We start from the raw sequence: 11,421 nt of genomic DNA on the forward strand, positions 1-11,421 counted from the left end.
TATTAAGATTTTGCTCACATCTACATTGTAAATACATGTTTAGCTATTTTATACAAACATTTCCAGAGGTAAATCAATACCAATTACATTTTTAACAATATTTCAAGTGTAATTTATGAGATTTGTTGTATTTTGTAATATTTTTTTCTTTGTAAAAGGCTAAAAGTTTATCATACTGATTTCAAAGTTAAAGATTTCATTAGTTTGAATATACATTGAACCAAAAACTATCATAACATCTTCGTTGATAATTCAGTATATTGAGTTTATTTTTGACAAAACATCCCATGTTTCAGTAGTGACTGCACATTTTCGGTAGTGACAATAATGTTTTTGGTCGTGACAATTCTATGGGATAACACCCCAAAAAAAAGGCAAAGATGTCACTACCGAAACTCCACCAAATGTTTCGGTAGTGACAATTTTAGATACTTTTGAGCCTAGCTCAAAGATGCTAATCAGCACATGGTTAGCTTCTGAAGAGTGGTACACATATAAAAACTAAATGTTATGGAATAACTCCCAAAAAAGTGCGCTTGATTGCAGGAAAAAGTGTTCGGTAGTGACGTTCCTTAAAGTTACACACATTTACCTCAAAATGATGAGACCTATCTACTCACACCTTGTAGCTATGAGATAGAGTGACACATAAATATTTCCTGATCATAAACTTAGGGGTGTAGTTAAAATCAGTCTCGGCCAATGGACTACAACATACACTGTTTCGGTAGTGACATGAGAAATGCAGGACACATTTTTTACATTAAGTTTCATAATTTAATTTTTTTTTTAACATCACTTTTAAAAAGAATCAAAAAGACATTTAAAAAAAAAAATGGAATAAAACTAACTAAAATGATAAGTTTAAATTTAGGAGTTAGGGTTCAGGACAGCCACCTCCCAATTGAAAGTACCCAATAAATGATGATTTTATATATATTAAGCTTAATAATATTTTAAATACAGATCTTAGTAAACATCTAAGTTTTGAATACTTAAATGCTTTTTAAATGTGTTTTTTGGTTGTGGGACAGCAGTTTGCACTAATTCTGTAGAATGGCCCATATATAACCCTACCTCTAAATGAAAACATAACTTTTTTTAATTTGAGAAATTATTTTATTATTGTTAAATTAAATTACTTTATGCATGGCACACTTGTTTACAATAACAGATCAACACGTGCAGGTATGTTCACAAGGACACTCATAAACACACGCACATGATATCAGTCGTCAATTATTAAACAAACATGATACTGTTCAGCGAGAGAGAGAGAGAGAGATCACACAAGCCACAGCCATTTCACACACACACGTCTGATCCTGAACGTCGACACACTCCTGCTGGATATTTCTCAGGATTGTTCTGCATCCTGATGACCTGCGACCGTCCCTGATGGACTCAGGTAAAGTGACCGGCCCTCATCGTTCATGCTTTCAGTCCCGCACAAACTCATGGAAACTTCTGTTCACCATCGCGTCTGAGCACTGGTGAGGCTGGCAAACAGCCAAGAACTTAGTTATTGCGTAAACGCATCTGTTTATAAAACACACAGACAAGAAGACTAAAAAGAAAACAGCAGATATGAGACGAGATCTGCTTTTGTTTGAGCCAGTGTTATTCTAGTATCATTGATATACTATTATAGCTTTTGTTAATATTGTGAATTAGATCAAGTTCTATATTTTGTTTTCACAAAGTTTTTTACTTAATTTAAAAATAATTACTTTTGTCATTTTAACTAGTTTTTTTTAAATGTCTATATTATTTATTCATTTTTATTAATTAGTTGAAATTTCTTTATAGTTATTTTAGTACTTCAACAAACTAAACAGACATGTTGCCTTGGCTACCAGTTGAAATAAAACAAGTTTGAATAAAACAAGCTGAAATAATTTCAGTTAACCTATGTTTATTTCAAGTAATGAAATTGTTCTATGTATTTAGTTTTAGTAAATAACAACCCTGGTTTGACCATGTCCTAATGCAAAACAGCTATGAAGTACAAACATTTTATTAAACAGCAAAAATATTTTAAATAATCTACACTGTAAAAAGTGATAAGTTGACTTGACTTAAAAAAAGTTAGGAAACCTGTTGCCTTAAAATGATTAAGTAAATAATCATTTTTAAAAAAAATGCGTTAAGTGAACCTGACAAATAATTAATTTTTTTAATTATTATTTACTTGATAATTTTAAGGCAAGGGGTTTCCTCAATTTTTTTAAGTTAAGTCAACTTATCACTTTTTACAGTTAAGTCTAAATGCTGTTTTCAATAAATGCCTTAAAATTCTAGCATGATAACTTGCACAAATTTGTACCAAAATACATGACAACTTCATTATGTTTCTTAAAAAAAAATCTATTTATACTATTCAGTACGGAAGTTCTAAGTGGCCATACGTTGTTATTATTTTTTTCATTCTTGTTTTCTTGTGATCACGACATTACAAAAGTTGTTTTCTCGTGATCACTATTTTTCTCGTGATCTCAACATAACAAGAGTTGTTCTCAAGTTACACAACTCCGCCAACAGGTGGCAGCAGGGATGTGCACAGACATTTTGAGGGGCAGGGGCTCAAGTGTAAAAAAGGGCACTTATTTATTTAAGATTTTTTCTAAACAAAACGTTAAATATATTAGGGGTGTGCGATATTGACAAAAATATATCTCGGTATTTTCTGGGATTTTATCTAATCGCTTAACGCGGAATTAAACGAATTGCGTTCTTATTAAGGGCTCATCTTCTTGTCTGTATATATATGAATTACTATGTGTATATACTGAGTTCTGTCTTTTAAAAACACTCTCTGTTAACGCATTAAGCCAGGTTAAGTATTTTAGAATGTTCCTGTCAAGGTTGCGTTCGTTACTATAGCAACAGTAATGTCGAAATCACGAGAAAACAACTTTTGTTAAGTCGAGAAAATTAAGTCGTGATCACGAGAAAACAACTTTTGTTAAATCGAGAAAATTAAGTCGTGATCACGAGAAAATAACTTTTGTTAAATCGAGAAAATTAAGTCGTGATCACGAGAAAACAACTTTTGTTAAATCGAGAAAATTAAGTCGTGATCACGAGAAAACAACTTTTGTTAAATCGAGAAAATTAAGTCGTGATCACGAGAAAACAACTTTTGTTAAATCGAGAAAATTAAGTCGTGATCACGAGAAAACAACTTTTGTTAAGTCAATAAAATTAAGTCGTGATCACGAGAAAACAACTTTTGTTAAATCGAGAAAATTAAGTCGTGATCACGAGAAAACAACTTTTGTTAAATCGAGAAAATTAAGTCGTGATCACGAGAAAACAACTTTTGTTAAATCGAGAAAATTAAGTCGTGATCACGAGAAAACAACTTTTAAGTCAATAAAATTAAGTCGTGATCACGAGAAACAACTTTTGTTAAGTCGAGAAAATTAAGTCGTGATCACGAGAAAACAACTTTTGTTAAGTTGAGAAAATGAAGTCGTGATCACGAGAAAACAACTTTTGTTAAATCGAGAAAATTAAGTCGTGATCACGAGAAACAACTTTTGTTAAGTCGAGAAAATTAAGTCGTGATCACGAGAAAACAACTTTTGTTAAGTCGATAAAATTAAGTCGTGATCACGAGAAAACAACTTTTGTTAAATCGAGAAAATTAAGTCGTGATCACGAGAAAACAACTTTTGTTAAGTCGAGAAAATTAAGTCGTGATCACGAGAAAACAACTTTTGTTAAGTCAATAAAATTAAGTCGTGATCACGAGAAAACAACTTTTGTTAAGTCGAGAAAATTAAGTCGTGATCACGAGAAAACAACTTTTGTTAAGTCGATAAAATTAAGTCGTGATCACGAGAAAACAACTTTTGTTAAGTCGAGAAAATTAAGTCGTGATCACGAGAAAACAACTTTTGTTAAGTCGAGAAAATTAAGTCGTGATCACGAGAAAACAACTTTTGTTAAATCGAGAAAATTAAGTCGTGATCACGAGAAAACAACTTTTGTTAAGTCGAGAAAATTAAGTCGTGATCACGAGAAAACAACTTTTGTTAAGTCGAGAAAATTAAGTCGTGATCACGAGAAAACAACTTTTGTTAAATCGAGAAAATTAAGTCGTGATCACGAGAAAACAACTTTTGTTAAGTCAATAAAATTAAGTCGTGATCACGAGAAAACAACTTTTGTTAAGTCGAGAAAATTAAGTCGTGATCACGAGAAAACAACTTTTGTTAAGTCGATAAAATTAAGTCGTGATCACGAGAAAACAACTTTTGTTAAATCGAGAAAATTAAGTCGTGATCACGAGAAAACAACTTTTGTTAAATCGAGAAAATTAAGTCGTGATCACGAGAAAATAACTTTTGTTAAGTCGAGAAAATTAAGTCGTGATCACGAGAAAACAACTTTTGTTAAGTCGATAAAATTAAGTCGTGATCACGAGAAAACAACTTTTGTTAAGTCGAGAAAATTAAGTCGTGATCACGAGAAAACAACTTTTGTTAAGTCGATAAAATTAAGTCGTGATCACGAGAAAACAACTTTTGTTAAATCGAGAAAATTAAGTCGTGATCACGAGAAAACAACTTTTGTTAAATCGAGAAAATTAAGTCGCGATCACGAGAAAACAACTTTTGTTAAGTCGATAAAATTAAGTCGTGATCAAGACTTGACCAACATTTAGATGAGATCATGCTAACAAACTAAATTCAACAGTTCACCAGAGAACATCTCAGAAAGCACCTGATCACTTTCAACCATTTCCATTTCTGAGCGTTAAAGAGTCTTATATATCATGAGTGAATAATTGATGGGCTGTTGTGGAGGTGAAGGCTTCTCCCCGAGCCGAGTTTCCGAATGGAGAGCGAGTTTCAAATAACTCTCAGGTGGAATATTACAGTGATGCATGCAGCAACGAAACAAAAATTTAAATTTAAAAATTTGATGTTTACATTTTCTAAAGACAACAGCCTCAGCCAAATCATTCTTATGCAATTACTAAAGAAAACTTGACATGTTGGGCTGCTGAAAAAAGTTTGGGTTCGGTAGGATTTTTTAAAAAGAAATCAATACTTTTATCAACTAAGGATGCATTAAATTGATTTTTTTTTTAAATGTGAACATTTATAATAAAATATAATAACATTTATTTTATTTCAGCTAATGTTTATTTTATTTCAAGTAACAATTTTTTATGGTTTTGATTTTAAGTAATTATAATAAGATAATTTTTAAGTTTTAAGTAATGATAATTGAGCATGTCTTTATGAAAAACAATTATAAATTATAAAACATTTAATTAAACATCAAAAATATTAAAGAATTTAAACATTGTTTTAAATAAATGCATTAAAATTACAGCATGGCAAAATAAGTTGCACAAATACATTCTGAAGGATCATGTGACACTGAAGACTGGAGTAATGATGCTGAAAATACAGCTTTGATCACAGCAATAAATCTCATTTTACAATATATATTCACACAGAAAACAAGTTATTTTAAATTGTCAAAGTATTTCACAGTTTTTTCTGTATTTTTGATACATGCAAATGCATCTTTGGTGAGCAGAAGAGATTCTTTCAAAAAAATCTTACTGACTTTAAACTTCTGAATGGTATTTTGAACATAAAAATCTTACCAACTCCAAACTTTTGAATGGTAGTGTATTTTAAACTAAAATAACATTACCTTTAACCTTTCATCTGTCTGTCCCATTCATCCAGCTGCTCCTCCTAACATTCCCGATGATCGAACTCATCCAGGGCCTCCTGGCCTCCAGGCGGCTCGTGAATCCTCCGGACAGAGAGAAGCCACGACATTACCCAGCATTCCTGCATACGACTCGGTCAGCATCCTCACCGCCGGCCCGTTGAACGACACGGACAGCATCCAAACATCCCATCACGCATACGACACTGACAGCAACCGCACCCTGAACCCGGCGTTCGACACGGACAGCACCCACACCCTCCACCCATCGTTCACGAGCCCTGCTGGAGGCGACGGCCCGACCAGCAGCCTCCCACCCAACCCTCCTCCATACAGCCCACCGGACCCCAAAACTGCCCATCTCATGTACCCGCAGTACCCCAACCAGCCCGTCATCGCCTGTCAGCCTGGAGCCAATCCTGCTTTCTACCAGCCCTCCTTTCTCCCGCCGTCCACTTACCCATCCTACACTATAGTAAGATCCTGCTTCACCTCCGACACTCGTAAACCAGATGCTGATTAAATCAAAGTCTCAAGCAGAAACAATATTTTCAGTGCTGGGTAGTAACTGATTCAGGCCTGGTTAATACAGGATAGAGGGTGACACAGGAGTGGATTTTCAAACCTCTCCCGTCCCACTCCCACAAAAAAAAAAATCCAATCACGTGAAAAAACTGGGCGAATATCCTGCCCCATCCCAATCCCAGAGGAATGACTCCCATTCCCTCCGACTCCTGTATTGTTTTTTTTGGCTGGAATCTGTCAGTTACAGCAAAAAATACAGTACAGATCACGGCATGTCCACCTCAGTTTTATAAAAACCCAACATGTAGTTTTTTTATGTTATTTTATTGAACTGAAAGCCATCTTAAACAATGCACAGTGTTAGCACATAGTCAGCGGCTCGCGATAAAACACAGCTACTTTATACAGGCTGTGTGCACTTTACAGTGGACTGACTGTTATGAAACTTATATGGTAGGTACATAGCCCCTAGATCTCTGTTATAATGAAAAAAGCCAGGAAATTTCAGTTTTGACAATACGGGACCTTTAAGTTAGAATTCACTCACCGAGCTCAAATTTTGAGTTTTTGTTCAGGCGTTGTGTTCAGCATGAATCGTCTCATTAGAACCGAGCGTAGACACGATGTAAATAAGAGATTCATTATAAATAAGAGATTTGTTATAATGTAACTTTGTGAGGTTGCGTTGAACTAAGATGTGACTGGTTTTTAGTGATTATAAGCAGAGCGCTCTTTGCGCCATAGCAATAGACGGCACTAAAAACCTTATGGCTCGGTTTCACAGACGGGGCTTAGCTTAAGCCAGGACTAGGCCTTAGTTAAATTAAGAAATTTAAGCCGCTTTTACAAAAATACCTTAGAAGAAAACATTACAGGTGTGCATCTTGAGAAAGAACAATGTGACGGGCATTTTTTAAGATATGTCAGAGCAAGATATTTTTAGTTGAGACGGCTCAAACATGCATTTTAGTCTGGGACTAGCCTTAAGCCTTGTCTGTGAAAACGGGGGTATATGTATGTATTAAGGTTAAGGTTTTCACTTATTTAAGAAGCACCCTCAGTGATTTGATTCTGGAGCCGGGCCTGAACTGATTACATGTAATCAGAGTCCAAACATTAAGTACTCGTAATTAGATTACATTACATTTTAAAATGCTCATAATCAGATTACAGTTACTTTTTTATGGATTACATGATTAGTTGACCAGACATGCCACTTATTATATTATTTACATATACAGCACTTATTACATATTATTAACACAATGGCAGCAAATTATTCATAATTTATTGATTTTCCCTAATTCTTCTTTTTTCCCTTTTAAAAATCATACTATTTAGCTTTGAAAACTTTAGACACGACGCCAGGCGCGAAGCTAGTGTTGTCTTTTGCTAATTTCAGCCCAATGCAGTTATCATTTCCACGTCCAGTGCCACGGTGTTTAAATCACTAATGCACTTGCGTCTGTTCGCCCATGGGCGTGCTGGTCTGAAATCGAGGTGTATTCAGGCACATTGTTAGTGTGTTGCTATTTTGAGGCAACTGAAAACAATTGCGCCATTGACCTACTAAAACCATAGTCTAAAATCAATGGCACAGTTTTTATTTTTATTTAAAGGCCGCATTAGTAATATGCGACTATAGGTGGGTGCATTCAGCTTATTGCACACACAGGGACACGCAGCAGCACACAAACATGCCAAATATTAAAAATGAAGGGATTACAATGTAAAAGATTATTATTGTGTATGCATTAAATCCTCGTGCATGAACAGATCCCTTTCTTCTCTAGAGAAGCATTGAGTCTTTGCTCTTGCCATTTATGTAATATAAATATAAAGTTAATATTTCAATAATTTAACATTATTATAAGACATTTGCATGTTCACAGTTCTCTGATGTCGGTTTATGATCACATAGATATGCAAGTAAACAAATTAAATATTTCTATTTTTAGCGTTCAAGTGTTTTATTTTAAAATATGCATTTTTATGATTAATTATTAACTTTTTATAAATTCAGTTAAACCCACTGCAGTTCTTACATTAACTCCAGTTTGGGAAAACCTGGAGTAATGTAATGTTTAATGCATTTTATGATGTTGATATCAAAGAATGAAATATTTTCTTTATCTGTGCTTTTTTTATATCAATGTGGTATTTAATGGTAAGTTGGGTAAAAAAAAATTTAAAAAAAGGAATCTAAAAGTAATCGTTTTAATATATTTACGGTAGTAAATTTACAAAATATCTTCATGCAACATTATCTTTACTTAATATCCTAATGATTTTTGGCATAAAAGAAAAATCTATAATTTTGACCCATACAGTGTATTTTTGGCTATTGCTACAATTATACCCCAGCGACTTAAGACCGGTTTTGTGCTCCAGGGTCACATATGGATTTAACAGAAAGTGTAGTGTAGTAGTATGCTAGTATACTCTGAATTCAAACTCAGTGTCAAATCCTTTAATACCAAAATCATAAGCCATTTTGAATAAAAGGAATCAACTTGTGACCCTGGGGGCGTATTACAGAAAGATCCTAACTTTAAAATCTTATCTGTTTGGTAACCATGGTCATTTCAGTTAGGACCACATTTAGGACAAAAGCTACTACAGAACAGCATAAGTGCGTTATCTTATCTTAACTACAGATAGGAAAGGGTATTACAGAAACCTCCTAACTTGACAAAAAACCCTAAAAACTGTCTTAACTTTAGGACAACCCCACAGCTGTCCTAACTTCAAAATTATTTGAAAGCTAATGGAAAAATACACAACTGTGCTGTCCGACAATGATATTATATTTATTAATAGTTGAAAATGAAGAACAAAGATGTTTAATGGTAGAAAGACTCTTGGAGGACCCTGAAGATGTGTTATATTTTAATGACAAAACACTTATAAGTAATTACAGACTACCACACAACATATTACAGCATTATAGACATATTATAGCATTATAGAGACCAGCAAAAGCATCACGGAGCATTACTGGCTGTAGTGCAAGTGAATACTGCCTTGTGGTTTTTTGCAAAAGGCGATTTAATTTTCAAAGTGAAGTAGCTTTTGTTTCCCTCATCAGCAGCAGCTCGGGCAGTGTTGGGTGCTTGAGACCTGAGAGTGGATTGTCCAGCTTGATTATGCCATTTAAGATTTCCTAACTAGAGATAAGATACTATTTTGTAAGATAGGATAAGAATCCCAAATCAAGTTAAGATTTGCTTCTGTAATACGAATTTGCGAAAAATCCTGATTTAACATTTCATATCTTAAGTTAAGACCTAAGTTAAGAAACTTTCTGTAGTACGCCCCCAGGGTCACAAAAGCAGTCATGAGTAGCTGGGGTATATTTGTAGCAATAGCCAACAATACATTGTATGGGTCAAAATTATTGATTTTTCTTTTATGCCAAAAATCATTAGGATATTAAGTAAAGATCATGTTCCATGAAGATATTTTGTAAATTTCCTACCATAAATATATCAAAACTTCATTTTTGATCAGTAATATGCATTGCTAAGAACTTCATTTGAACAACTTTAAAGGAGATTTTCTCAATATTCAGATTTGTTTGCACCCTCAGATTCCAGATTTTCAGATAGTTGCATCTCAGCCAAATATTGTCCTATCATAACAAACCATACATCAATGGAAAGCTTATTTAAAACTGACCCTTATGAGTGGTTTTGTGGTCCAGGGTCACAATAACTAATGATTACATTGTAAGTCTGGAGCTTCAGGTCTAGTCATTGTTGTTTTATTCTTGCTGTTTGGATCTAAACGTCTAACACTTGATTTCAGTACATGAACGGGCCGCCGCTGGGAGACGAGCAGCCGCCGTTACCTAAAGATTACCTGGTTGAGTCTCTGCTGGTGACCATCTTCTGCTGCCTCATGAGCGGCCTCGTCGCTGTCATGTACTCGTATGAGGTGAGCACCTGAAACACAGCGCATTAGTACAAATACACATGCATAGAGTGACACTGATTAATGATGACCTCTGACCTCTCTACAGACCCGTGCGGCGCTGACCAGGGGTGACATCCGTGAAGCAGAGAAAACGTCCCAGAAGGCTCGTCTGCTTATCATGTTCAGTTTGATGTTCGGCATATTTGTTTTTGTGGGCTGGATTATTTATGTAGTGATAGTGCTCTGTGCATAGAAACCTTCTCAAGCTAACCAAGGCTGCATTTATTTGATCAAAAAATTCGGTAAAACCAGATAAATATTATTACAATTTAAAATAACTGTTTTCAATTTGAATATATTGTAAAATGTAATTTATTTCTGTGATCAAAGCTGAATTTTCAGCATCATTACTCCAGTCTTCAGTGTCACATGATCCTTCAGAAATCATTCTAATATACTGATTTACTCAAAAAACATTTCTGATTATTATTCATGTTGAGAACAGTTGTGCTGCCCAATATTTTTGTGGAAACTGTGATACATTGTATGATATTTCTATGAATAGAATGTTGAAAAAAAAACACAATTATTAGAAATAGAAATCTTTCGACATTATAAACGTCTTTACTGTCACTTTTGATCAATTTAATGCATCCCTATTGAATAAAAGTATTAATGTCTGTCAAAAAATGTACTCTTATTCACCCCAAACCTTTAAACGGTAGTGCAATTGCAGGGAAAAAATATTTTATAAGCTGTTGTTTGAAGGTGTACCATCACTATTTAACTATTATTATAAAATGTGGTAAATGGTATAGTAATAAAGTCATGAAAACTCACACAAATAAATGTATGGGATCTATACCAGTCGAAAAACATCATTCAAACATTGACTGTTTGTGTACAATATGCTGAAACTCCTGTATAGCAGTAAAAGTGAGTCTCATATGAAAAGCACAAAGTGTGAGATTCAAACATTAACGTCTTGCATTGTAAACAGGTTCACCCCTGATTTTATTGCATCATGTTCTATGATATGTACTTTCAGAAGATAATCACCGATAGAGTTTGTATTTACATTTAATTACATTCACTTTTCCTGTCACTGATAATAAACCTTGTATTTTTGTTGACTTAGTTACGTAAAAACTACCATCATCTATGACTGCTACCAAACTGAATTAGATGTACAGTCTCTAATGTTTATAAGAAGCACTATTGTATGAAACCTAATGTATTTATGTTACACTGAATAAAAACAAACCAAAAAGGACAACACCT

General features: G+C 34.0%; 2 protein-coding genes across 2 annotated transcripts in view; both read left to right on the forward strand.

Moving 5' to 3' along the window:
* Positions 1 to 11,421, forward strand: part of LOC306849892 (uncharacterized protein) — a gene marked incomplete at its 5' end in the record, with an annotated part of 704,045 nt that overhangs the window by 375,056 nt on the left and 317,568 nt on the right. The window lies entirely within an intron of this gene.
* LOC306848961 (proline rich transmembrane protein 1B-like) lies at positions 1,268 to 11,391 on the forward strand. Its single transcript, XM_079383755.1, has 4 exons — positions 1,268 to 1,408; positions 5,715 to 6,175; positions 10,033 to 10,161; positions 10,247 to 11,391. Exons 1-4 carry the CDS (start codon positions 1,399 to 1,401, stop codon positions 10,391 to 10,393), a joined length of 747 nt encoding a protein of 248 aa, XP_079239881.1. The 5' UTR covers positions 1,268 to 1,398; the 3' UTR covers positions 10,394 to 11,391.

Source organism: Barbus barbus (assembly GCF_936440315.1).
Source record: "Barbus barbus genome assembly, chromosome: 29".
NCBI classification, from domain to species: Eukaryota; Metazoa; Chordata; class Actinopteri; order Cypriniformes; family Cyprinidae; genus Barbus; species Barbus barbus.

Excerpts from the sequence above, each read along its gene's own strand:
- LOC306848961 (XM_079383755.1), top strand. Across the intron at positions 6,176-10,032 it reads CTTACCCATCCTACACTATA|TACATGAACGGGCCGCCGCT; the intron begins GTAAGATCCTGC and ends ACTTGATTTCAG. Across the intron at positions 10,162-10,246 it reads CTGTCATGTACTCGTATGAG|ACCCGTGCGGCGCTGACCAG; the intron begins GTGAGCACCTGA and ends ACCTCTCTACAG.